Genomic DNA, 27,213 nt, shown 5'->3' with positions numbered 1-27,213 from the left:
GGAGGAGGAGGGAGAAGGAGGAAGAGGAAAAAGGAGGAAGAGAAGGAGGAGGAGGGGAGGAGGGAAGAGGAGATGGAGGAGGAGGAGGAGGAGGAGGAGGAGGAAAGAAAAGGAGGGAGAGGAGGGAAGAGGAGATGGAGGAGGAGGAGGAGGAGGAGGAAAGAAAAGGAGGGAGAGGAGGAAAGAGGAGAAAGAGAAAGATAAGGAAGAGGAGGAAGGGAGAAGGAGGAGGGAGAAAGAGGGGGAGGAGAGGAAGGAGAAAAGAGGAGGGGGAGGAGGGAAGAGGAGGAGGAGGGAGAAGGAGGAAGAGGAAAGATGGGGAGGAAAGAGGAGGAGGAGGAGAAGGAGAATTCCGAACTCTTTTGGTCCCCCTTCAGTGCCGGGCGGCTGGTGTGACTGGGCGCCATGGAGCCCCTGTTCCAGGACCTGTGGCACTGAGATGGTGACTCGCTACCGGACTTGCAGCTGCCCCAAGCCCCAGCACGGGGGCCGCGAGTGCGAGGGGGCCCAGGAGTATCATGGAGACAGTGGGGTCCAGCTGCAGAGAAGAGCTTGTCTCATGACCAGTTTCTGCCCAGGTGAGAGCCTTGAAACGGAGACTCTATCTATCTATCTATCTATCTATCAGCCTGTTTACATGCCTAAGGCAGGACTAGAACTCACAGCCTCCCCATTACTAACCTGGCACCTTAGCCACTAGACCAAACTTATTGTACACAACCCCAAATTCCAGATCTGCTGAGGCCACTCCAGAAACCCTGAAAACATACAAAGATGTGTAGTCCTCATTGAGCAAGCACAACTGGGATTGACAATTTGGTCATTAAACAAAACTGTCACTAAGCCAAGCACTCGCTCAGGTTTTGACTGATCTGATTTTGACTTTCCTATGCTTAAGAGACCTGCAGAGGTTTTAAAGGTAGTCACTGCTCGAATTTTTTATATGTCATAACTGTGAATGGTCACTAAACGAGGACTACCTGTACATATTGGGGGGGGGGCGCTACCAGCCGCTGCAGCTTTATCAAACGTCCCTCCCATGTTTCGTGCTCTTGCAGTCAATGGCGGCTGGTCCTCCTGGAGCGCCTGGTCTCCCTGCAACGCCTGCCACGGCGTGTCGACGAGGACCAGGGAATGCAACAACCCCCCAGCTCGGTTCGGTGGTGCAGCATGTCCCGGAGAAGCTCACCAAAGCCGGCAGTGCCACGATGGAGTTACCGCCTGCAATGGTGAGAAGGAGCATTGGCGGGATGGGGGAAAGTCAGGAGGGGCTGAAGGCGTCACACAATGCTCTGCGGTGTTGAGGAATTCGGAGAGAAACGTAGCGCATTTGCACCTGGTGCCATGCAACCAGCAATACAGCAAGAGAAAAGCCAGTGGACTTGGTCAATACAGGTAGTCCTCAAATTACAACCGCAATCGAGTGCCAACATTTCTGTTGTTCAGTGAGACATCGCTTAAGCGAGTTTGCCCCCCTTCTGCATATGACGCTCTTTCTTGCCACGGTTGTTAAGTGAATCCATGCAGCCCGTAAATTAGTAACCCAGCTGTTAAGTGGATCATTGATTTTGCCAGTCGGAAGGTCACCAAAGGGCACCCACTGCAACCATCGTAAGTACGAATCGGTTGCCAAGCATCTGAATTTGGATCGCAGATGCAGGCCACGCCCTCCCCAGCTCCACAAATGGGGAAAACCTCATGAAAAGTCACGTGATGGCAACGTGACGTGGCAAGATTGACACCCGTGTTCTAAAACAAGTGGTTGCTCAATCTCATGTCGAGTTTTTATCCTTTGGTCTGGGGTCCCCAACTCAAGGGCCGCAGCCCACTACTGGGCCGTGACCCGTTCGGAACCAGCCCACAGAAGTGGCAGGCGAGTGCGTTCCCACATGCACGGGTACGTGAGTGCATGCATTCCATTTGCATGTGCAGTGCGTGCCCACTGCTCTTGCAAATGAAGCTGGGCACATGTGCATGCTAGCCAGCCGCACACGCGGAACCGTCCCCTCTCCCTCCTCCTCAGCCCCTCGCTTGTGGGGAAGACCGAGAGGAACACAAGGGGAGTGGGGGTTTGTAGGGTTAGCGTCTCGTGTCTCCTCAGACTGCCAAGGCGGCCAGGTGTCTTTCCCCTGTGGCAAGCCGTGTCCGCGCACCTGTGAGGACCAGCAGCCCGACACCGCCTGCGTGGAGAATCCTGGCTGCCAATACGCTTGCGCCTGCCCGGATGGACAGCTGCTCCAGGACGGGATGTGTGTGGCACCCTCTCGGTGCCGCTGCAAGTACCAGATGCCCTGGCTGGGTGAGTCCAGATGCCCATGGAGCCCCCCCAGAGCAGTGCCCCCCAACCTTTTGGGCCTAGGGACCAGTTCCATAGAGAAAGGATTTCCCATGGACTAGAGGACACACGGTTTCATGAGCTGCCTGCATCCCGCGGATGGGCCTTCTCTTGTTTGCGCAGACCGGTTTCTGGCATGCCACGGACCGGTGCCAATCCATGGACCAGGGATTGGGGATCCCTTCCCCAGAGGGAGGAATAAAGAAAGAGTGACACCTCTGCAAGCCTCTTATATGAGCATCCCAGAGGATAGCCGAGACCCTCCATCCTGCCCTTCCGGTTTACAATGTCCTGGAGGGTAAGGGGGGTGTTTTGGGGGAGTTGAGGACAGTTGCCAAAGCAGTGGGGCCCATGCTGATCTCCCTTGTGGTGGAAGGCAGGGTAACGCCACGTGTCGTTTTTGGTTCTTCGGACCTAATGCACACATCCCTTGCACATAGGTGTCCCCGAAGAGCGGAACCTCTCCTCCTGGTTGGGACTTCCAAAATGGGAGTACGCTCAGCCCGGGGAGACCATCTACGCACCCTGCCAGAACTGGTGAGTGTACGATGGCAGGGAGTGTCCAACCGAAATTTGCCAGGTTTTGCACTTCTCCGAAATAAAATCACTGACCGAACCTCTCTTCTCCTCAGCACCTGTGTAGATGGGCACTTGCAGTGCCGGGCAGATTCCTGGTGCCGCCTGGATGGTGGGTGGTCCAGCTGGGGACGATGGTCTCCCTGCAGCCAGACTTGTGGGGAAGGTGTCCAGTACCGTTTCCGGGAATGCAGCAATCCGCCCCCACAAAATGGAGGCCGGGGATGTGCTGGTGGCGGTGAGCAGCAGAGACTGTGCTGGAATCCAGAAGAGTGTCCAGGTGAGTTTGGACCGGTATCATATACGTGAAAGCTCACCTTTTCCTGATAGTCCTCAATTTAATGACTATTTGATTAGTTGCGGGATCCAATCTGGGTCGGTCACCGGTCACCCGGAGGTTTTGTCTTCCAAATTTTCAGACTCATTCTGGAGCCGATCCTTGGGGAACGTCTCTGTAGCAGAGTGTGCGCTGTTCCACATGTGGTGTTTAGATGGCTCCTGTTGTTTGTGTGGCTTCCTAGTTGTTGATTGGGGTGTGTGGCTGTCTGGCTGTTAAGTGGTTGGCTGTCGTTTGCTTGTGCTGCCCAGCCCTCACCTTCTAAGTCCTTCATAGGCTGGTGGTAATTCAGCATTCCTGTTGACTGATGAGGGGCCTATTTCCAAGGCTTCAACCACTGTTTTTGGGCCTGCTCGGCCAACAATCTTAGTTGCTGCAAAGTTGAATGTTTGTTCTTGTTCATTGCAGTGTGAGGCTACCAGTGAGTTGGGACATTGTTGTAAGAGCCACTCACTACAGGCACTATAAATACCACACGCAGAACAGCACACACATACTCTGCTAGAGGGAGTTTCCCTGAAGACAGACTACGGCATGAGTCCGAATGTTCGGAGGACAAAATTTCCAAATTTCTGAGTCCGAATGTTCGGAAGACAAAATCTGACCAATACAGATTGGATCCTGGGACACATATATTCGCCTTTGTTCACCTTTCATTGAGTGACCATTTGAAGTTACAATGGCACCAGGAAAAAAAAAAGAGACTTAGAACCAGTCCTCACACTTATGACCAACACAGCATCCGCAAGGTCCCGTGATCAAAATTCAGTTGCTTGGCAACTGACTCATATTTATGACGGGGTCATGCGATCCCCTTTGGTGACCTCCTGGCAAGCAAAGTCAATGGGGAAAACCCAATTCATTTAACAACAGCTTGATTGGCTTAAAAACTGTGGCCGAAAAAATATCATTAAATCTGGCACGACTCGCCAAACGGCCATCTCGGTTTAGCAACGGAAATTCTGGTTCTGGAAATTGAGGGCAACCCCGTATAGCCGTGTTTCCCAATCTTCAAGATGGGCAGACTTCAACTTCTAGAATCCCCCCTGGCCTGGAGAATTCTGGGAGTTGAAGTCCACGCTGCTTAAAATGGCCGAGGTTGAGAGACGCGTCTAATGGCCTCTCGCGTACAAAAAGCTGGTGTGTCGCACAGCTTTGCTCTCTTGTGTGTCTTTTTCTGAGTGTGAGGAAGTCCCCCCCAGCCCCCTAACCTCCCCTTGATTTCAGGGGTGGAGCTATGCAAATGTCTTTGGTGGGAGGAGCCTGTCACATTCCCAGGTTTGCCTGCTAGTGGGGCAGCAGGTTATCCAGAGAGAGACAGCCTTGCAGTGGGGGGGGGGAAGTACTCCTTCCTTTCTTCTGTGTGTCCTCTGACTCTGAAATAGGCAGCTGGACTGTCCCCTCAAAATCCACAGCCCTGGGAGGGCAGGTGGCCCCCAGAACCCCCCAAAACACACCAGCACGGCCTCCAGGGAAGAGTGTTCGGCGTCAACAGCTGCATTCTCCAGGAAGATTCCCCCAAGGTCGTCCTCTTTTTCTTGCCCCCTCCAGAGGAGGAAGCCTGGGACCCCTGGACCCCCTGGTCCCCCTGCAGTGTCTCCTGTGGGGGGGGAGAACAGATGCGCAGCCGACGCTGTCGCCAGCCAGATTGCCGGGGTTTGTCCACGCAAAGCAAGACCTGCCACACGCACGTCTGTCTCGGTGAGTCCGCTGGCAGGCACCCAACCGACATCCTGCTGGTTTTGCTGTCTCCAATCAGGCCTCCTTCGCGCAATCCTCGTCACCCTCCCCCGCTATAACCGTAATGCCTTCGCACAACATCCAGTGTTGCCTCAGTTTTGCACAGTTCACAATGCGACCGCAGCTGGGGTGGTGCATCCAGTTTTGGTCATCGCACTACAACACCGATGCCAGATGTCAGATGATAGGCCACAAATACGGTGGGGTAAGAGGGATGTCCAGTTGGGGGATTCTGGCTCGAATCCTGTCTCAAAACCAGTAACTGGGAGAGGGGCCTTGGAGTCCTAGCGGACGATCCCTTAAATGTGATTCAGTTGTGTGCGGCAGTGTTGTGGCCCAAGTAGGTATTATCAGACGCAATCAGTTTGAAAACAAACAGACTTTATTCAAACAGCTGAGAATTAACTCATTCTCAGCATAGACCAAACTAATTCAAAACAAATTCTTCATCACACAAATTCTTCAGCCTTATCACCAACCTCGGTCTAATTAGGCAAACTGCCAAAGGCTTTTCTTGGCAAAAGTTCAGAAGCAGAAGACACCGACAAGAAAGAAATGCAGCAAGACAAGAAACAAATCTATCAACGTTGTTTTCCGACAAGGAGCCCAAGAGCCATTGCTGGTCTTTTAAGCCTTATGGGAGGGGCCAATCATCTCTTGGCCTTACTCCTGAGTCGTCCTCTTTGCTTTAGCTGCTCTTGCCTTCTGGCAGTTCTGCGCATGCGTGCACTAGGAACAGGCTCCTCCTGTTCCTCTGCCTCTCTGCTGTCCGACTCTGGAGGCTCTGGAGTCCGCACATCACTCCCCGATGGCCCTGGCCCCATCTCTGCCTCCGATGCAGATCCCTCATCTGGGCCTTCCCCAGCCTCCAGGACTGGCCCCTGTTCTTCCTCAGCCTCATCGCTCTCCGACTCTGCAGGCTGCTGGCGGACCACAATAGGCAGCAGCCCCAAAAGCTAACACAATCCTCAGTTGTCTAAACAGAGGCATAGAGTCAAAATCACGTGAAGTGTTAGTACCGCTTTGTAAAGCCTTAGTAAGGCCACCCCTGGAATCCTAGATCCTGTTTTGGTCACCACGTTACAAAAAAAGAGGTTCAGACTTTGGAAAAAGTGCAGAGAAGAGCAACTAAGATGATTAAAGTCCTGGAGATTGAAACATACAAAGAATGGCGGCAGGATTTGGGTTTTGCCAGTCTAGAGAAAAGAAGGACTGGGGAGGGGGGGGGAGGAGACAGGATAGCAGTTCTTCCGGTATTTAAGGGGCTGCCCCAAAGAAGAAGGGGGGGGTCCACTTATTTTCCAAAGCACCAGAAGTCAAGTCGAGAAACAGCAGATGGAAACGAATCGAGGAGAGAAGCAACTTAGAATTAAGGAGAAATTTCTTAATAGTGAGGACAATTAGCCAGTGGAACAGCTGGCCACCATAGGTTGTGGGTGCTGAACATCTTTAAGAAAAGACTGGACAGTCACTTGTGTCTGAAATAGTATAGGGTCTCCTCCTTGGGCAGGGGATTGGACTAGAAGACCTCCAAAGTCCTATTCTGTTCTGTTCTGTTCTACTCTACTCTACTCTACTCTACTCTACTCCACTTCTACACTACTCTACTCTACTCTACCTCTACCTCTACTCTACTCTACTCTACTTTACTCTACTCTACTCTACTGTACTCTACTCTACTGTACTCTACTCTACTCTACTCCATTCCATTCCATTCCATTCCATTCCATTCTTATTCTTATTCTTATTCTTATTCTTATTCTTACTCTTACTCTTACTCTTACTCTTACTCTTACTCTTACTCTTACTCTTACTCTTACTCTTATTCTTCTGTTCTGTTCTATTATTCTCTCTCTGCTCTTCTTTTTTCTTTTCTTCTTTACTCTTCTCTCCTCTTCTCTTCTCTCCCCTCCCCTCCTCTTCTCAATGTCCATGTGTTTGGAGCAGGATGAGGCACAGAAATGTAGCAGAGACCCCCTCTTCGCCCAATTGTGGGGTGAGAGGGGGGTGTCTCTACAGCAGCCTATGGGTTCTGGGTGCTAACTTAACCCTCCCCCCTTTCAGAGGTGGGCTGCCCCGTGGGCCGCCTCTACCGGGAGTGCTTAGCCGAAGAAGGGTGTCCCTACAGCTGCGCGCACCTCACCCACCAGATGGACTGCTTCTCGGACGGCTGCGAGGAAGGGTGCCACTGCCCGGCAGGCACCTATCAGCACAAGGGGGCATGCGTCCAGGTTGGCACTATTGCGTATGGGTTGCTCTGGGGCTGTTCAGAGGTTGGTGTTGCTGTGAGGGCACCCTGGATCTTCTGGTGTGTGTGTGTGTGTGTGTGTGTGTGTGTTGTGTTGTGTGTGTGTATAGGGCAGAAGAAGAGCAGGCTGCCACGTCCTGGGCACCCCGTAGCTGCATGTCTCAGGAAAAATAGAGGCAGCTTTGGGGGTTCTGCTGGGAGGCTCTTCTGAGTACCGTGTAGAGATGCCTGGGAAAGTATCACAATGATAGAAGGGAGCGTTTGTAGCTCAGGGTTGAACTGTGGGGATCTTTGGGTTTTCTCGCAGACATTTCACGACCCAACTAGGGAACATCATCAGTGCTGGAAGGGTGTGGGGATTGCAGGGAGGAGGAGGAGAAGGAGGACTGTGGGATCCTTGGGGGTCTCTGAGCTGGGTGGCTTCCTTGTAGACATTTCATGACCCAACTTGGGGATGTCATCAGTGCTAGAAGGGAGTAAGGTTTGTGGAGAGAAGGAGGAGAAAATGGGGAAAGGAAGAAGAAGGAAGGAAGGAGGGAGGGAAGGAAGGAAGGAAGGAAGGAAGGAAGGAAGGAAGGAAGGAAGGACTGGGCAGTCCTTGGTGCTCTCTTGAGCTTGGTGGCTTCCTTGCAGATGTTTCATGACCTATGTAGGTAACATCATCAGTGCTAGAAAGGAGTGAGGTTTGCTGAGAGATGGAGGAGGAGGAGGAGGAGGAGGAGGAGGAGGAGGAGGAGGAGGAAAAAGATTGTGGAGTCCTTGGTGCTCTCTGAACTGGATGGGTTTTTTTGCAGACATTTCATGACCCAACTAGGGAACAGCATCAGTGCTAGAAGGGAGGGGGTTTGGGGAGAGGAGGAAGAAGACTGCAACTGTGAAGTCCTTGGTCCTCTCTAAGCTTGCTGATTTCATTGCAGGCCTTTCACAACCCAACTAGATATCCGCATCAGTGGTAGAAGGGGGTGGGGTTGCTGTTGATTTATATTCAAGGTAAACCTCACCCTTCCAGCACCCATGGCGTTTCCTAGCTGGGTCGTGAAACACCCGCCAGAAAATCTCCCAGCTCGGAGAGCGAGGTGACCACACTCGGGTGTCGAAAGCACGGAGTGGCTGTTCTGCCCCCTTTCGTCCCGGTGGGGCATGTAGGGTCTCAAAGTTCTGCCAAACGAATTTTCTTTGGTCCCTTTGGGGTGGGGGTGGGGCTACCAAAGATTGTCCAGGGTTGAAAGCATCTGTGGAAAACTCAGTCCAGTGCCAAGCAAGTTTGGAGCCCAGCCCCCCATGTGTGGGAAGCTTTCTTGACTCACACTCCACCTCTCCCCACACACCCTTGTTCTTCTCTCTTTCTGGTCCAGGAGTGCCCCTGTGTCCTGAGCGAGGAGGTTCTCCAGGGGTTTCGGAGACATTCGGCCGAGACCCCCGATGCGCCTCTGGTCATCCTCACTGCTGAAGGCCGACCTGTTTCGGCAGAAGAAGAAGTCCATCCCAACGGTATCATCTCCGCTGCCTGCAGCAACTGGTGAGTGTCCACTCCCCTCCCCTGGAAAATGGGGTTTATTTCCTGTCCCCTGGAGGAGGGGAGAAGATTTCCTGTCATATTTTCTCCAAAAATATGACAACATTTCTGATGTTGTTGACGTACGATGACAATTCGGCTGCAAGTTTCTATTGCTCCATGAGGCAATTCTGAAGGGGGGCCTGCCCCATTTTACGTCAGCTGTAAGGTGAATCCCTCCAGTTTATTATGGTACGGACACAGTTGTTAAGTGAACCCAGCTTCTCCGTTGGGGTTGCTCATCAGAGGGGGATCGCGTGAAGCTCCGGGACACTGCGACCGTCATAAGTACGTGCCAGTTGCGAAGTGTCTGAATTTTGGCCCTGTGACCCCAGGACGCTGCGAACGTCATAAATAGGAGCCAGTTGCCAAGCCTCTGAATTTTGACCACGTGACCCTGGGGAGGCTGCAACAGTCGTTAAGCGCGAAAAACGGCCCCAAGTCAACTGTTTTCAATACCGTTGTAACTTTGAACAGTCACTAAATGAATGGTCGTATGTTGAGAACAACCTGTAGGTTGTACCCTCCACGTTCCCTTGTGTGATACAAACTGTCCCAGTTCATTTAGTGACCGTTCCAAATCGGCTCTGAAACAAAAGACCGTTTTTTCCCCATGTTTACGATTGTGGTCCCATGATCAAAACTGGCTCACTTAACAGCAGATATTTCTGGCTCAACTGTGGTCGTATGTCAAGGATTACCTCTACTGCTGGAATTAAATTCTCCTCCTACATCCGGGCAGACGCCCCCTGATGCCTCCCCCCCCTTTCCTCCCCTCCTTTCAGCTCCTGTCTCAATGGCCAGCTGGATTGCATGTTTGCCCTCTGCCCCGTGGATGGGGGTTTCACGGCATGGACCCCCTGGTCTCCCTGCTCTTTGACCTGCGGCGGGCTGGGCAACATGACCAGGACACGCGATTGCGCCCGTCCGAAGCCTGCCAACGGGGGGAAGGACTGTGTCGGCCCTCGGACGGACATTAAATACTGCCAGACCCTGGATTGCAAAGGTGAGGGTCAGAAATGGCCATCGCGGTTTTGGACTTTCTCCATCACTAGAGAACCCAATGTAACAGACCCTAATAATCTAGCTAGTTTATTGGAACATATTCTATAGCAGTGGTCCCAAAACTTTCTGGCTCTGTGGACTGGCAGTGTCAACAGTGGTGGGAGGGAGACGAGATGGTTGTGCGCGCGGGCCGTTTGCACAAATGTTTCGTGCATATGTCTGCTCACGTGCCGCTTGTGCTGGCCGGTTCCCAGAAGGTTGGGGACCCTTGTTGTATGGCATATTCTATATCACTGACAGAAGTTGTGGGTGCTTCATCACTGGAGGTTTTTAAGAGAAGACTGGGCAGCCATTTGTCTGGAATGCTCGAGCAGGGGGTTGGACTAGAAGACCTCCAAGGTCCCTTCCAGGTCTGTGATTCTGTAAAGGTCTCCTGTTTGAGCAGGGGTGTTAAGGATATTGTTGTTGTGTTACCAACCAGCAGAGTGTAGAGCACAGAGAATCGTTGCTGAGAGCAATGAATAAGAGATGTGCAAACTGGTTTATCAAAAGTTTACTTTATAGTGAAAAAACAATCTCATAGTCTTTAAATCAATCCAAGTCTTTGCCAGTTAAATCAGTCCAGTGATACAGAATCTTCTTACCACACAAACAGTAGTTGTTTAGAATAACAAACTCACTCTGGTTCACAAACCACAATGGTAGCAGATCCATCCAACCGATGATAGCACAATGGTAGCAACTCCACACACAATGGTAGCTTATCATCAACTGAATACGTTACAGTACCTTTCTTAAATACGTTCACAACCAGTGATTATCTAATTACAGCATGACTCAGCATTACAATGAATCAGCAGTAAAACTTTAAAGTCACACAATACATGTTCATATTAAAGTCACAGAACACATATATTGCCTGGACAACTTGTTAGGCTCAAACCATATCCTAACAAGGGGGTTGGAAGAGAGAAGGAGAGAGAGAGAGAGAGAGAGAGCCTGAGCAGGGGATTAAAAAAATAACCATAACCTTATTTTCCAGTCAGTATAAATCCTCAAATTTCCTGCCTCTGAAATCTGCTATCTTCGCAGATCTTAGACAATACATAAACTTCGAATGTGGCTTGTTGGACGTATCTTATGTACGTCTGAAGAAACAAAGCTGGCCTTGGAAAACTGGGCCCACACTCTTAAGTTAGATTTTAAGACGATTAATGTCTTTTGGGGACAAAGCCAAAGAGACTGCAAACGATCGAACCTGAAGAGACTGCCAACCATCAAAAACCCTGGAAAATACTTGCTGCACAATGTGCTCTGCACATGACATGAGAATGAGGATGAGGATGGTGATGAGGATGAGGATGGAAATCTTCTAACCTCCTCCTGTCTTGCATTTTGTGTTTCAGAAATGACCCACACCACAATAGGACCAGTCCCAGCGACCCCAGGTGAGCCCTGGATACACCTGTGCTCGGTGTTTTTCCGAAGGGTGGTGGGACGGAAGGGAACTCAGCCCTGGCGACTCTGCTGACATGGCCGGCCTCTCTCTCCCCACCTGGCAGGGACTGAAGATGGTGGCCTGACCCCTTGGTCCTCCTGGACGCCCTGTTCCAAGACCTGCAGCGATCCCGACCTCCCTGCCATCAAGACCCGACGGCGGTTTTGCCTGGGAGGAAGCGGCTGCCCGGGAGACACTGTGCAGGAACGAGAATGCAACTTGCCGCAGTGCACAGGTGGGTGGCCTCACTCGCGCGCAGAGCCCAGGGCCATTGGGTTTGCTAAATTATGGCTCGAAAAAGGCTTACTTGCCCTCCGCCCTCAGTTGGCCTTCTTCCTCGAGCCATTCTGAGGGGTGCCCACACCTCCTTTCTCCCGCTGGTGCCCCCTTAGAGACTCCCGTGTGCGAGGGCAGAGATTGCCTCGGCCTGAACTGCACCTGGAACCCCTGGTCCCCCTGGAGCGAGTGTTCCCGCAGCTGTGGGGTCGGGCAGCAGCAGCGCCTGCGCACTTACCACCCTCCCGGCCAAGGTGGGCACTGGTGCCAAGACATCCTGACGGCCAACTTGGAGAGGCGTTTCTGTAACCTGCCGGCCTGTAAAGGTAAGTTTGGGGCCTCGGTCTTCCCCAAGATGGGGTGGCAAGGAGACTTGCCCTTGCGGGGAATTCACTGGCAAAGCTACTGCAGGAAAAAAAAAACAATTTCCCCCTTTTGTGCTTTTATACGCATCCAATCATTCCTGTGGCAAGGAGTTCCGCAGGTGAACTGTGTGGGGGAAAAAAAACCACCCTTCCTGGGCACAATGAAAGCTGGTTGGAGGCTGGGAAGAGAGGGACACACAGCCCAGAAGCTGACCCATAACTAACCAGGGGTCGGGGTGGTTCTTCCCTGCCTTGTATCTCTGCTGCAGTGGACGGGGCCTGGTCGAAGTGGAGCCCCTGGTCGTGGTGCGACCGGACCTGTGGGGGTGGGCGCTCCGCCCGCACGAGGACCTGCACCAGCCCGCCCCCCAAAAATGGGGGGCGCCATTGCCCTGGCGAGAAGTACCACGTGCGCGTTTGCAACCCCCAGCCTTGCGGTATGCGGAGGGAAGGAGTTGCGGTGTTAGCAGCTGGACGTAGAACATAGAATCACTGGGCTGGAAGGGATCCCTGAAGGTCTTCTAGTCCAACCCCCTGTTCCAGCAGGAGTTCTTATTCTATCCTGGCTGAATGGATCCCCTTTCAGATGGGGTCACAATCTGGTTGTTCCTGACGCTTTCCCAGACTTCTGATGGTAACGGACGTTCTTGTTCCGCAGAGGAGTCCTGCCCTCCCATGATGCACTGGGTGGGGTGTGCCAACCGGTGCCCCCGGCATTGCTGGGACCTCCAGGAAGGCATTGTGTGCCAGGAGAAGGAAGCCTGCGAGCCTGGCTGTCGCTGCCCCGATGGTGAGGAAGCTTTGTTCATTTAGTGACCGTTCAAACTTACCGATGGCCCTGATAAAAGTGACCGATGACCCCTTGTCGCACAACCCTTGCAGGGGGTCACGTGATCAAAATTCAGACATTTGGCAACTGGTTCATATTACGATGGTTTGCGGTGTCCCGGGGTTACGCCATCCCCTTTTGCGACCTTCTCACAAGCAAAGTCAAAGGGGAAGCCCAATTCACTTAACAACCACGTTGCTAACTTGGCAAACGCAAAGATTCACTTCACAACTGCGGCAAGAGAGTTGTCGTAATGTCGGGCAAACTCACTTAACGAATGTTTCACTTAAAGACATCAATTAGTTTTTTTAGTTTAGTTTATTTGATTTGTATACCGCCCTACTCCCGAAGGACTCAGGGCGGTGAACAGCCAAACAATAAAATACATAAATACAAAAAATTTAAAAACCAGATAAAATCAAATTAAATCATTTTGGCCCAGACAAATTAAAACACCCCAATAATTTAAAAACAGATTAAAATTTACATATTAAAAGAGGGAGGAGATTAGGCCAAGCCCGCTTGATGGAATAAAAAAGTCTTCACAGCGCGGCGGAAGGTGCGCAGATCCGGAATTTGGGGCTCAATTGTGGTCGTAAGTCGAGGACTACATGTATGGTCTTTTGCCTGCTAGAGTTGGTGAGGGAGAGGTACTTCGAGTACTGGCTTTTTTTGTTGATTGTCTGATGTGAATCCCTGCTTATGCTAGAAGATTGACACTCGGACAAATCAGCCATCAATAGATACATAAAGAGAAACCACATTTACACACCATTGAATTGAATGAAAACTGAAGAAAGAAACAGAAAATTCAGAGTACATCCCCACCACCAGGCAACACACAGATAAGCAAGGATTAATACCAGACAAACTATCAAACAGAAAACAATACTCTAATTCAGGGGTGTCAAAGTCGCAGCCCGCAGGCTAAATGCGTCACGCACTGACCACATCCACACCTGCTTTAGTGAAGGGGGAAAACATCACAAAACATCGCGTGACAGTAACGTGACATCGTGAGTTTGACACCCATGCTCTAATCAAAGAACTATTGAGAAACTCCAATCCTCTCACAAACTATAAATGGACAATGAACCCCAAATTCCTTTGCACTGAGAATGTTACCTAGCCAGGTAACCACACAGTCGAGGCCAATTCAGGCCTAGATCCAGATTTGCTTTTCTTGCTCACTTGGCTCTCTCTGTTAGGTACCCTGGAGCAGGATGGCACCTGCGTTCCCCTCACCCATTGCGAGTGCACCGATGCCCAAGGACACAGCTGGGCGCCGGGCAGCCAGTACGACGACGGCTGCAATAACTGCACCTGTGCCCCTGGAGGGAGGCTTCTCTGCACCAACTACTCCTGTCCTCCCACCGAGTGCATCTGGAGTCTCTGGTCCAGTTGGTCCCAGTGTAGCGTCACCTGTGGGAATGGCCTGCGCACCCGCTTTAGGTAAGGCTGATGCCAGGGCACCATGGGCAAAGTTTGTCTCTGGGAGAGGACCGGAACTTGGGACTCAGGGAGCAGATATCTTCCTCATTGAGGGCCACACCCCGAAGGGCAATAAGACAGGAGCCATCTCTGTGTGAGTTGATTCCCACACAGAAAGAGGTTCAAGAGACACGATGTGATCCACCTCCTCCAATCCTTCTTTCTCCATCCAAGAAGTTCTTGGTCCTCGTCAGATGCTAAGTCAGCTGTTAGGAAGAGAACCAGGAAGTCTCCACCCCAAATAAATGGTCATAGATGACTCGTAAATTGAAAAGCATTTCAGTTGCTGGAATCCTGGCAACTTCACCCTTCTTGTCTCAATAAATCTTGTTAAAGAAAACTAACAGTACTCTTTAGCAAGATTTATTTAACAATATTTATTTAGCAATAAGTCTTGTTAAAGAAAATGACCAGTACTCTTTAACAAGATTTATTGAGCCAAGAAGGGTGAAGTTGCCAGAATTCCAGCAACTGAAACTCTTTCCAATTTGCAACCCTGCCTGTTACGATGACAAGTCATGAAAACTGTAAATTGTAAATTGACCGACCGGATGTTAGAAGCTTCTTTCACAGTGGTCATTAAGTGAACCCATTGTTCACTAAGAGGTGCTTTTGCCAAAGAATGGAAATAAATGGCATTTTTGGGGGGGGGCAAAAATGATGTAAATTGTGATCACATGATCCCAGATTGCCTCAAACAGCGAGTCAGTTGCCGAGCTCTCAAAAATGCGATCACATGACCCTGGGGAAGAGAGCCACCTATTGGAACTAGGTTGAAGGAACCTTTTGGGGAGATCTGTCAAGTGGTCCCTAAGGGACCAGTCGAAAGTCACGGACTACCCAAATCTGAGAATTGTAATGGGGAGCTGAAGCTTAGCGCTTGAGCCTCTTTGTGGAGGAGGAGAAGGATGAAGCTCAAGGACCCCAGAGAGCTATAGGCAGAAGCTGTAGGGGGTGCTGTCGTAGATGGGACTGCAGATGTAGTGGGATAACTGGACTGGGCCAGCAGTTGCGATTTTCAGAGAGAGCTTAAAAGATGGTTTGCAATGTTCTGTCCCACACAGGACCCCCACCTCTGGCTCCTGGGCCCCCGACTGCCTGAAGGAGCAGGTCCAGACCCACCCCTGTGCCTTGGACCCCTGCCCACCTCTGTGCCTGCACGAGGGCCGGGAGACCAGCCTGGGCAGCACCTGGCTCCTGGGGGAGTGCCAGCAGTGGTGAGTGACTCCACCCCTCGTCCTCCACAGAAAACTAGAGAGACATCTCCTAGATCAGAGACCCCCAATCTTTCAAGCACCAGGGATCACTTCCGTTGTTCTCCCGTGGACTGGAGGGGGCGTGGCTTCATGTGCTGCCCGCATCCCGCAGATGGGGTTTCGCTTGTTTGCATGGACTAGTTTCTGGCATGCCGCGGTCCAACACGGGTCCATGGACCGGGAGTTGGGGACCCCTATCCTAGATGGGAGGGCTTTGCATGCAGGGATATCCAGCTGGTGGGGGGGGGTCCCCGGATGCAGATGCAGCTATAGGGAGATGTTCCACAACGAATTCACGGATGCCTTTCTCTCTGTCTCCTCCAGCATTTGCACCCCGGAAGGCATTTATTGCCTAGACATCACCTGCATAGGTGAGTTTTATTTTCCTAGTAGTTGAACAGGTAGGTAACATCAAGCAAAGCTGAATGAACACCGTGCTGGTATCTGGTCTTGTCAGACAGAAAGGAAATATGTTAAAAGCAACTCGCCGGGACCCAAGAATCATAAAAGACATGTAGTGTTATTTCTGAGCAGCTGTAGTGGCCTGTCGGTCGCCAGCCCCTCCAGCAGCCGAATCAGAGGAGGAGGAGGAGGCGTGGGAGTCAGGGCCAGTATCAAGGCAACCAGAGAGCTCCGAGGGGGAAGAAGGAATGGAGCTGTCAGAGAGAGAGAGAGAGAGAGAGAGAGAGAGAGAGAGAGAGAGGCAGAGCCTGGGCTGTACATCAGCCCTCAGATGGAGAGTCAACAGCCCCAGGTCTGGAGGTGGCTGATGAGGAAGAGGAGGAACAGCTGGGTCCTGTGCCTGATGTGCTGATGCACAGAAGGCAGAGGAGAGGAGAGCAGTGGAAATCTATGGGCCGGTCCTTGGAAAGGAAGAGCCACCACTGCTAACGAAGCCTTACCCTAGCTCTGGGGATAAAAGGCAGGGGCTGGAGATGAATAGATGTGGCAGACAACGATTCTTCTCCCTGCCGGTCAGACTTGTTAGCCTGCAGTGAGAGAGAAACTATTTGCCGGGGCTGCTGGCACTCCTAATAAAGGAATCATTATTTTAAATACAGAGGGTTCGTCGTGTTTGGAAAGCTGGTCCAGAACAGCAGCTTCCTTTATCGTTCCTCGCCTATAGACAGAATCTTGCCGAACTAAAGCCATGATTTCCAGCACTGTTGATATACAGATAGTTCTCATCTTACAACAAGCACTTTGGAGCTACAACGGCACCGAAAAATTGGCCAATGACCGTTGTTGACCTTTATGACTGCGGCAGCAATCCCCCTGGTCACAGAGCCAAAATTCGGAAGCTTGGCAACTGACTCATATTTATGACGGTTGCCATGTCTTAAGGTCATGGGGATTCCTTTTACGAGCTTCTGACGAGCCGTCGATGAGGAAGCCGGATGGCACTTCATAACTGGGCCACGGACGTAACAACGGCAGGGATTCCCTTAACAAGTGTGGCGAGAAAAGTCGTAAAGTGGGGCAAAACTCACTTGACAACTGCCTCGCGTAGAAACAGAAATTTTGGGGTCCATTGTGGTTGTAAGTCGAGGACTGCCTGTAGCTTCTGGAAAATCATAGGTTAGTTCATTCTCAGATGTAGCTGTGAGATCCAGCAACTGATTGTTCCTTCCTTCCTTCCTTCCTTCCTTCCTTCCTTCCTTCCTTCCTTCCTTGCTTCCTTCCTTCCTTCCTTCCTTTCTTCCTTCCTTTCCTCCCTGCAGTGCACGGTGGATGGACCCCTTGGTCCCCCTGGTCTGACTGTCCAGTGACTTGCGGCGGCAGTGTCCAGATCCGAACTCGTGCCTGCATCAACCCACCACCACGCAACCAAGGCTTGCCCTGTGTGGGCCCCGAAACCCAGAGCCAGAACTGCTCCACCCAACCCTGCCTAGGTAAGAGCTCCGCTGGGCCCTTCAAGGCGCCCGGGCGGGCAGTTGCAAATTCTCAGGAGTATTTATGATAGCATTGCGCAAGTCATAAGTACAACACTTTAAAGGTAAAGGTAAAGGTTTCCCTTGCACATATGTGCTAGTCGTTCCTGACTCTAGGGGGCGGTGCTCATCTCCGTTACAAAGCTGAAGAGCCAGCGCTGTCCGAAGGCGACTCCGTGGTCACGTGGCCAGCATGACTCAACACCAAAGACACACAGAACGCTGTTACCTTCCCACCAAAGGGGGTCCCTATTTTTCTACTTGCATTTTTTTTTACATGCTTTCGAACTGCTAGGTTGGCAGAAGCTGGGACAAGTCACGGGAGCTCACCCCATTACGCGGCACTAGGGATTTGAACCGCTGAACTGCCGACCTTTCGATCCACAAGCTCAGCATCTTAGCCACTGAGCCACCGCGTCTCTTTTGAGCCACTACTTTAAAACAACTCAATTTCAGTCTCTGTATCGGAAGATTTATTTATTTATTTATTTATTGGTTCGATTTATATGCCGCCCTTCTCCGGAGACTCAGGGCGGCTTACAATGCGTTAAGCAATAGCCTTCATACTTTTGTATAGACCTGCTTAGTAGGGCTTTTGCCTCCCCCCCCCCAAAGCGGTGTTCTTTTTTTATACAAAGTCACCTTATTGCCCCCACAAACCGGGTCCTCATTTTACCTCCCTCGGAAGGATGGAAGGCTGAGTCAACCTTGAGCCTGGTGAGATTCGAACTCGCAGTAACTGCAGGCAGCTGGTGCCATTTAACAGCGCTTTAATCTGCTGCGCCACCAAGGCTCTTACATATTGATACATCTTGGGGTGGTGTAAATCCTGCAATGTGCAGAGGAGTTGATGACCAACAGTGCGCAACAGCCAGCATCTCCTTTGTGGGTCTAGGACAACTTGCCGCAGCCAACTCACCACAGCCAATTCGCCACGGGACAATTCAGTGCTGTATTTGTTGTTTCATTCAGTTTTTTGACCACATTTTGGTCAAAATTATTGTGTCTCTTGTATTTCTGGATGGACTTTCTTTGTTTGATTATGGTTGGCCATTGTGCCATCAAAATTAAGTTAACTTTCATATTTGTTGAATTGTCCAGGGACGAGTTGTCCCATAGCAAGGTTCTCGAGGTAAATTAGCTGTGGCATGTTGGCTGTGGAGCGTTGCCCTGCGTTGAGTTGTCTTACGGTAAATTAGCCATGACGTGCTGGCCGTGGTCGGTTGGCTGTGGCAAGTTGTCCCGCAGCGAATTGTCTCCAGGTAAATTAGCCGTGGTATGTTGGACGTGGTGAATTGTCCCATTCTGCTCTTTTGGTACCCCTCCCTATTTTCACGCAGAAGACGAGCTGTGTCCCTGGTCGGCGTGGAGCCCGTGCTCGCAGTCCTGTGGCACCGGACTGACCTCACGTACCAGGAGCTGTGTTTGCCCGACTGCTTCAGCGGGCACTGAGGGAGGTCCTTGCACCCAGCGCAGCCATCCGCAGGAGACGGAGGCTTGTTACTTGCAGGCCTGCAGAGGTAGGGAAGAAGCATCCCTCGAGATTTGGGACAGGGTGCAATGACCTACAAGGGGTTTCCTCTAAGACTCCTTTTTGGCACGATGGGGTCATAATTCTAATCGCATGCTACGGTACCCCAGCATCTTCACTCAAAGACGCACTGGCTCTCCATCTTTCCCGGAAGCTTCCAGCCTACACCACCATCCAGTTTATTTATTTTATTTTATTTTATTTTATTTTATTTTATTTTATTTTATTTTATTTTATTTTATTTTATTTTATTTTATTTTATTTTATTTTATTATTTCTATACCGCCCTTCTCCTGCGGGACTCAGGGCGGTGTACACCTGAGATAAAACATTGCATATAAAATTTAAAAACAATTTAAAAAACAATTAAATAATTTTGGCCCAAGATTTTAAAACAACCCAATTAAAACCGAATTCAATTAGAACTGAGAGGATGGGATCAAGCCAGCCCGGCTAGATGGAATAGGTGTATTTTCAGGGCCCGACGAAAAGTCCGGAGGTCTGGGATCACTCGTATCTCCGGGGGCAGGTCATTCCAGAGGGCGGGTGCTGCCACAGAGAAGGCTCTTCCCCTGGGGGTCAGCAGCCGGCACTGCCTGGCCGACGGCACCCTGAGGAGGCCCTCTCTGTGCGAGTGAACCAGTCGGTGGGAGGCTATTGGCGGCAGAAGGCGGTCTCGCAGATACCCCGGCCCTAAGCCATGGAGCACTTTAAAGGTGGTGACCAACACCTTGAAGCGCACCCAGAAGACCACAGGAAGCCAGTGCAGCTCGCGCAGGAGAGGTGTCATATGTGAGCGCCCCGTCGCTCCCATAATCCCCCACGCGGCCGCATTCTGGACCAACTGCAGCCTCCGGGTGCACCCCAAGGGGAGCCCCATGTAGAGGCATCACAGTAGTTGTGATGCCATGGATCCCTTGATCCAGCAGGCTGTCCTGTCACCATTCCTACTGGCCATGGATGATGGGAATTGCTGTAGATCCTGGGAATTACTGGCTGGGGAATTCTGAGAGTTGAAGTCCACAAGTCTTAATGTTGCCAAGGTTGGATACGTCCCTGTTCTACCCTCTACAAGCCAGAGAGGGAAATCCACCAGAAGAAATCTCAGCCCTGTGAGATCTTCCAGAATTTGAGAAGAAATGGTTGCACACTGAGCATGCTCAGAGGCACTCTTTCCGATTCACTTCCTCAAATTAAAACCCACATTTCAGAAGAACAGAGTTGAAAGGGGACCTTGGAGGTCTTCTAGTCTGGGGTCCCCAAACCCGGAACCCCCAGGCCATGGTCCACGACCGGGCCGCAGCCCATTCGGAAGTGGGCAGCACAAGTGGTGAGCGAGTTGTGTGAGCAGTGGGCACGCTCACTCGTGCGTGAAGCTCCATTTCTGTGAGCAGCGGGCGGGCTGCCTCCCTCCACCTTGCTCCGGCGGGCCGCTGAGCAGAAAAAATTGACCCCCTTACTGACCCCCTTACTGACTGACCCCAGCAGTAAGTTCCATACCATTTCAGACAAATGGCGGACCAGATCTCTTTTTTTAAAAGCTGTGTGTTTCCTTTGTGCCTCCCGATCCCAAGGCCATTCTCTGAGCACCCTGCTGCTCCATCATCTGAGGCAGCGGCTTCTAACACCCCGCTGGGTACCAATCCTCCCTTTCATTTCATTTTTCATTTTATTAGATTTACATACCGCCCTACTCCCGAAGGACTCAGGGTGGTGAACAGCCAGAAAGATAAAACACACAAACTACAAAGATTTATTTATTTATTTATTTATTTATTTATTAATTAATTAATTAATTAATTAATTAATTAATTATTAATTTTATTTCTATACCGCCTTTCTCCCGAAGGACTCAGGGTGGTGTACAGCCAGAAAGATAAAACACACAAACTACAAAGATTTATTTATTTATTTATTTATTTATTTATTTATTTATTTATTTATTTATTTATTTATTTATTTATTTATTTATTATTTATTTATTTATTTATTTATTTATTTATTTATTTATTTTATTTCTATACCGCCCTTCTCCCGAAGGACTCAGGGCGGTGTACAGCCTGATTAAAAACACAAAGACAGACACAATTCAAAAATAATTAAAATTATTAAATAATAGGCCCAATTTATAAAACCCCAAATTTAAAATCCCATTTAAAACCAATTAAAATCTTTACATTGATAGCCCAGCGTGGCGGAAAAATTTAAAAGACGATATAAAAACCCATTAAATAATTTGGCCCAAAACCATTTAAAACACCCCTAATGTTTTAAAACCAATTTTAAAAGTTACAATTAAAAGGGAAGTTAGGCCAGGCCAGCCTGTTGGAATAAATAGGTCTTGAGGGCACGGCGGAAGGCGCGTAAATCCGGGATCCTCCGTATCTCCCTGTCCTTCCTCTCCTCCAGATTGTCCCTGGAGTCCCTGGACCCCCTGGACTCACTGCTCCTGCAGCTTCCTGGTGCAGCAGCGCTACAGGAACCAGAAAGGCTGGGAAACTGACCGGGAACCGTGCCTGGGACTGGATGGGCAATTCCGGATGTGCAATTATTCCCAGTGTTCAGGTGAGGCTGCACCATCACAACCTCCTCGGTCCGCAATCGGCGGGAAGTTTTATTTCCGACCTGCCACTTTTTTGTCTTCTCATAACTTCTCATCATCATAAACCTCCCCCTTATTTATTAAGTATTGATTTCATTTTGATCCTGCCTTGATTACTGTTTATACATGATTCAAGGTAGCAAACATACCTAATAGCCTTTCCTGCTCCTATTTCCCCCCCCCCAACGACAACCCTGTGAGGTGGGTTAGACTGAGAGGGTGGCCCAAAGTCGCCCAGATGGTTTTCACGCCTAAGAAGGGACTGGAACTCACCGTTACCTGGTGATTAGCCCTAGGTTATCCAGATGGCTTTCATGTCTAAAGCAAGACTAGAATTCACCGTCTCCTGGTGATTGGCCCAAAGTCACCCGGTGGCTTCCATGTCTAAGGTGAGACTAGAACTCACACTCTCCTGGTGATTGACCGGAAGTCACCCAACTGGCTTTTGGACCTAAGGAGGAACTAGAACTCATGGTCACCTGGTTTCTAGCCTGGTGCCTTACCCACTAGAACTTGTCTCCTCGTCAGGCACCCCGCACTCCTCCGGCTCCTGAGCTGACTTCTTCCTGTGCCTTTTTCCAGAGTCCAGCTGTGCCCCCCCCTTTGAATTCCGGGTGTGCGGCTCCCCCTGCGACAGCCACTGCTCCACCCTGAAGCACCCGGAGTTGTGCAAGGACATTCCACGCTGCTTACCTGGTTGCTACTGCCCGCAGGTGAGCGCCGGAGAGATTGACCTGTGGAACCGGCTGGGAGGGCTGGTCAGAGACGGCCAACAGAGGGTTTCTGCCCGCATAGGATAGCAGTGTGGACGTGGGGCAGTGCACCCCCCCTTTCTGCTCATGCTCGGGGCCACGCTGAGTGTAGGTAGTAGTCCTCCACATATGACCCCAATTGAGCCTGAAATTTCCATCGCTAAGCAAGTCCTCTGTGAAGTGAGTTTTGCCCCATTTTACCACCTTTCTTGCCCCAGCTGTTAAGTGAATCACTGCAGTTATTAAGTGGACGTTAAGCGAATCCGGCTGCCCCACGGATTTTGCTGGTCAGAAGGTCATCAAAGGGATTGTGTGACTCCGGGACACTGCAACAGTCCTAAATACGAGTCAGTTGCCAAGGCCCTGAATTTTGATCATGGGATCATGAGGGTGCTACGACGGTCGTAAGTGTGAAAAACGGCCCCCACTTTTCTCAGTGCCGTTCTCACTTCAGATGGTCACTGAATGAACGGTTGTAAGTCAAGGAGAACCTGCAATCATTCTGGGGGTTTGCACCAAGCTGACCATCGCTAAGTGGAAAGGAAAGGGAACGGAAGGATAGAGAAGGAAAGGAAAGGAAAGGAAAGGAAAGGAAAGGAAAGGAAAGGAAAGGAAAGGAAAGGAAAGGAAAGGAAAAAGAGATGAAGGAAAGGAAAAAGAGATGAAGGAAAGGAAAGGAAGGAAAGGAAAGGAAAGGAAAGGAAAGGAAAGGAAAGGAAAGGAAAGGAAAAAGAGATGAAGGAAAGGAAAAAGAGATGAAGGAAAGGAAAGGAAGGAAAGGAAAGGAAAGGAAAGGAAAAAGAGATGAAGGAAAGGAAAAAGAGATGAAGGAAAAGAAAGGAAGGAAAGGAAAGGAAAGGAAAGGAAAAAGAGATGAAGGAAAGGAAAAAGAGATGAAGGAAAGGAAAGGAAGGAAAGGAAAGGAAAGGAAAGGAAAGGAAAGGAAAGGAAAGGAAAAGAAAGGAAAAAGAGATGAAGGAAAGGAAAAAGAGATGAAGGAAAGGAAAGGAAGGAAAGGAAAGGAAAGGAAAGGAAAGGAAAGGAAAAAGAGATGAAGGAAAGGAAAAAGAGATAAAGGAAAGGAAAAAGAGATGAAGGAAAGGAAAGGAAAGGAAAAAGAGATGAAGGAAAGGAAAAAGAGATGAAGGAAAAGAAAGGAAGGAAAGGAAAGGAAAGGAAAGGAAAGGAAAGGAAAAAGATGAAGGAAAGGAAAAAGAGATGAAGGAAAGGAAGGAAAGAAAAGGAAAAAGAGATGAAGGAAAGGAAAGGAAGGAAAGGAAAGGAAAGGAAAAAGAGATGAAGGAAAGGAAAAAGAGATGAAGGAAAGGAAAGGAAAGGAAAGGAAAGGAAAAAGAGATGAAGGGAAGGAAAGGAAAGGAAAGCTTAGGGAAGGGAAGGATAGAGAAAGAAAGGAAAGGGAAGGAAAGGAAAGGAAAAAGAGATGAAGGGAAGGGAAGGAAAGGAAAGAAAAGGAGAAGGGAGGGAGGAAGAGAGGGAGGGAGGAAAGGAAGGAGGGAGGGAGGAATAGTAGTACTAGTAGTACTTAGTAGTAGTACTTAGACTTATAGACTGCTTTACAGTGCTTTACAGCCCTCTCTAAGTGGTTTACAGAGTCAGCATATTTCCCCCAACAATTTGGGGAGGGAGGGAGGAGAGGAGAGGAGAGGAAGGAAGGAACAAAGGAAGGAAGGAAGGAAATGAAGGAGGGATGGAAGGAAGGAGAGGAGAGGATGGAAGGAAGGAAGGAAGGAAGGGAGTGTCGGGGGTCCCAGAAGGAGCTGCCTCTGGGAAACCCCTCTCTTTTATGTTTGTCCCTGAAGGGTCTGTTGGAGCAGAGGGGTTCGTGTGTGCCCCCCGCACAGTGCGCTTGCCTCCACCCCCACCAGGCAGGGGGCCCCGTCTTCATGGCGGCCGGAGAAGCCGTTCTGATTGGCTGCAAGAAATGGTGAGTCTCGTTTTTCTGTCGGGGACGGGGGGGGGGGGAGCAGTGGCTTCGCTTTGGGAAACGCGCCTCAAAGGGGGGATTATGAATATAACAAATCTCAAAATCTCAGAGAAGGGAGGATCCCCCAATGCAAATCGTGGCTAATCTTATCCCTTCTCCCATTAAACTCTGCTTCCCAGGAAGCAGCAACCAGGAATCTGGGATTTCCCTTGTAAAATGACAAAAGCAAGTTTCTAGTCCCTAAGGCTTCGGGAACAACTGCTGACTTCTATCCTTCAAATAATAGAAGCAGAGTGGCATTGGGCCAAAGGTGTGATGCTACCCCTGGCAGTCCCGAAAAGTGCTTGTTAACCTTGGCCTCTAAGAGGTGTGGACTTCAACTCCCAGAATTCCCCAGCCAGCTTAGCTAAGCTGGCTGGGGAATTCTGGGAGTTGAAGTCCACACCACTTAAAGGGGCCATGCTTCAGAAATACTGGTTTATTCAGACTTTTGAAAACTTCCCAGGAATTTTCCTACCTGTAAGGAAAGTTGGCTGGGGATGATGGGAGAAGTGGGATCAGAGGGCATGGAAAAAAAGTTTGGCAGATCCAACCCTTCCCTGCACAGAATGGCAAAGTTCCATGTTTGGAGGCAGTCTATCTTTGAAAGCAGGGGTGAAATCCAGCAGGTTCTGGAGAACTGGTAGCGGAAATTTTGAGTAGTTCGGAGAATTGGCAAATACCACCTTTGGTTGGCCCCAGAGTGGGGAGGGAATGGAGATTTTGCAGTATCCTTCCCCTGCCACGCCCACCAAGCCACACCATGCCCACTAAGCCACGCCCACAGAACCGGTAGTAAGAAAAATTTGGACTTCACCATTGTTTGAAAGCCAGTTGAGCTGATGGGGGGGGAGGGGGTTGACTTGCTGGGAAATGTTATAGGAAGATGGGCCTGACTAGGTCGTGGGGGGTAGGAGGAAACAATTCAGTGGGTCCTGCTGTGCCAATGTCTCTGGACCGTCCTGTAGCTTAACAGAATGACAGCGTTGGAAGGGATCTTGGAGGTCTTCTAGTCCAACCTTCAAGCAGGTTTAAGTGGGAAGTAGCCACTCCGCTTCTAGGTGCTGTGCAACGCCTAGCACTCGGTACGAGATGCGGATGTCCAGTAATTTTGTCTCAAATGGTATAGGCTTTCCTGCCTGAGCAGGTGGTTGGACTAGAAGACCTCTAAGGGCCCTTCCGAATCACATTCTATTATGCTGATACCAGGGAAGGGTACAATGGGGAGAGACCACCCCCCCATCCCCAAATCCCCCCCGACCCTCCCTGCTGCCAGCCTCGGGATCCTTTCCAAAGAGTTCACCCGCCCCATTTTTCTCTCTGCAGTGTGTGCCAGACGGGAGAACTGCAATGCAGCAGCGAGGATTGCCAAGGTAAGTGCCCACCACTCAGCCGGGAAAAGGCTGCTTCAGATAGACTGCTCCCGGGCAGGGAGAACACTTCTGTGGCCATTGATCGAAACCCTGCAGAGCGGTCTTGTACACACTGGCAGGAACTGGGTAAGGCTGCCACAGATGTGGGCCATCCAGTTGCTGGTTTTCAGTGATCTGGGATGGGAAGCAGAGGGGGGGGCAGCTGGGGTACCTTTCTCCACCCCTCCTTTGTCTTTTCCTGCTCAGGGCTGCTTCCGCTGAGCAGCTGGTCACCCTGGACAGCCTGCTCTGACTGCTTGCCACTGGTGGCCCTTGGGCCCCGGGCCCTCCCTGCCCTGTTGGCCCAGACCGAGGCCTCCTGGCCTTCCCCGCCAGTCCAGGTCTCCATTCAGCATCGCTACCGGTTCTGCCTCGACCCGCAGACCGGCAAAATTTGGAGGGGTTCACACAGTGTTTGCACCGCGGAGCTGGAGCAGCAACGACTTTGCGTTGACGAGACCAGCGCCTGCCAAGGTAAGCCGGGATTCGGGCTCCACGGGGAGGATGGGATTGCCCCAGGTGCTTACAGCTCAGCCTTATGGGTCTCTTCCAGATTTCTGCCTGTGGAGCGAGTGGGGGGCCTGGAGCCCCTGCCGGGCACCCTGCAGTGGGGGTTTCCGTCTGCGCCGACGGGTCGCCCTGCATTCAGACGCGGAACTGCGCTGCAAGGGACTACGATACCAGTCGGAGACTTGCAACATGGCCCCTTGTCCAGGTAATGAGGTTGGGGTCTCCCATGGCTGATTTCCCTACCTGGCTCAGAGTTGCCAGAGAGAAGGAGGGAGGGAGGGAGAAAGAGAGAGACAGAGACAGAGACAGAGAGAGGGAGAGAAACTGTTGAACAACAGTAGCTCTCCCTGGTGGTCTCCCATCCAACTGCTAATACGCCAGCCTGGCTCACATCCTATTTGATTGTTGCCTGTATAAGAGGCTGAGAGACCTTGGTCTATATATCAAACGACTGACCCATTGGGATTCCCATATCAAAACAACTTATCTTATGTGCGGCCAGAATCTGAAAATAACATTTAATACAGCTCAGCACTTGAGCAAAATGGTTTGGTTTGAGATTGGCATATGTGGGACTGATTGGGGTAGATTGTAGGGGTGACATCGAAATTATAATTTTATCACATTTTAGCTGTATCTTAAAATATTGTATTTTATTCCAATTTCATTTTAAATCGTATTTTATTCCAATTTTATTTTACATTGTATTTTATCCAATTCCATTTTAAATGGCTTTTATCAAATTTTAGTAATAATTTGTTTCTGGAACTCTGCATTTGATATGGTTGAATGGCTAATCAATCAATAAAATAAAATAATATAGCTAATACACCCCTAGACTGCGGAGCTTATTCGGGATGGATCCCCAACATCCTTTCAACTAATAAATGGTGGCTGGTTGACTCCTGACAACTTTGCCAGCCTCTGTCAAAGGGAGGGAGGGAGGGAGGAAGGTAAAGAAGGATGGATGGATGGATGGA

At 50.4% G+C, this 27,213-nt stretch overlaps 1 protein-coding gene across 1 annotated transcript in view; it reads left to right on the top strand.

Annotated features, from left to right (window-relative positions):
- The window catches only part of LOC117673241 (SCO-spondin-like), a 123,176-nt gene that overhangs the window by 83,452 nt on the left and 12,511 nt on the right, over positions 1-27,213 (top strand). The window contains exons 75-99 of the mRNA XM_087894296.1: positions 378-578; positions 1,059-1,229; positions 2,102-2,299; positions 2,776-2,872; positions 2,968-3,191; positions 4,800-4,949; positions 7,053-7,219; positions 8,592-8,755; positions 9,577-9,797; positions 11,203-11,244; positions 11,359-11,529; positions 11,687-11,896; positions 12,205-12,372; positions 12,594-12,725; positions 13,973-14,216; positions 15,320-15,472; positions 15,836-15,882; positions 17,233-17,403; positions 18,783-18,962; positions 21,383-21,538; positions 22,158-22,288; positions 24,148-24,272; positions 25,638-25,684; positions 25,931-26,197; positions 26,277-26,438. Of these exons, the coding sequence (XP_087750422.1) occupies positions 378-578; positions 1,059-1,229; positions 2,102-2,299; positions 2,776-2,872; positions 2,968-3,191; positions 4,800-4,949; positions 7,053-7,219; positions 8,592-8,755; positions 9,577-9,797; positions 11,203-11,244; positions 11,359-11,529; positions 11,687-11,896; positions 12,205-12,372; positions 12,594-12,725; positions 13,973-14,216; positions 15,320-15,472; positions 15,836-15,882; positions 17,233-17,403; positions 18,783-18,962; positions 21,383-21,538; positions 22,158-22,288; positions 24,148-24,272; positions 25,638-25,684; positions 25,931-26,197; positions 26,277-26,438 (3,999 nt within the window). The remainder of the gene's footprint in view (positions 1-377; positions 579-1,058; positions 1,230-2,101; positions 2,300-2,775; positions 2,873-2,967; positions 3,192-4,799; positions 4,950-7,052; positions 7,220-8,591; positions 8,756-9,576; positions 9,798-11,202; positions 11,245-11,358; positions 11,530-11,686; positions 11,897-12,204; positions 12,373-12,593; positions 12,726-13,972; positions 14,217-15,319; positions 15,473-15,835; positions 15,883-17,232; positions 17,404-18,782; positions 18,963-21,382; positions 21,539-22,157; positions 22,289-24,147; positions 24,273-25,637; positions 25,685-25,930; positions 26,198-26,276; positions 26,439-27,213) is intronic.

Source organism: Pantherophis guttatus, chromosome 4 (genome assembly GCF_059756535.1).
Source record: "Pantherophis guttatus breed Tessera chromosome 4, ASM5975653v1, whole genome shotgun sequence".
NCBI classification, from domain to species: Eukaryota; Metazoa; Chordata; class Lepidosauria; order Squamata; family Colubridae; genus Pantherophis; species Pantherophis guttatus.
The sequence above is the reverse complement of the archived record's forward strand: the minus strand, read 5'-3'. Positions and strand labels throughout refer to the sequence as shown.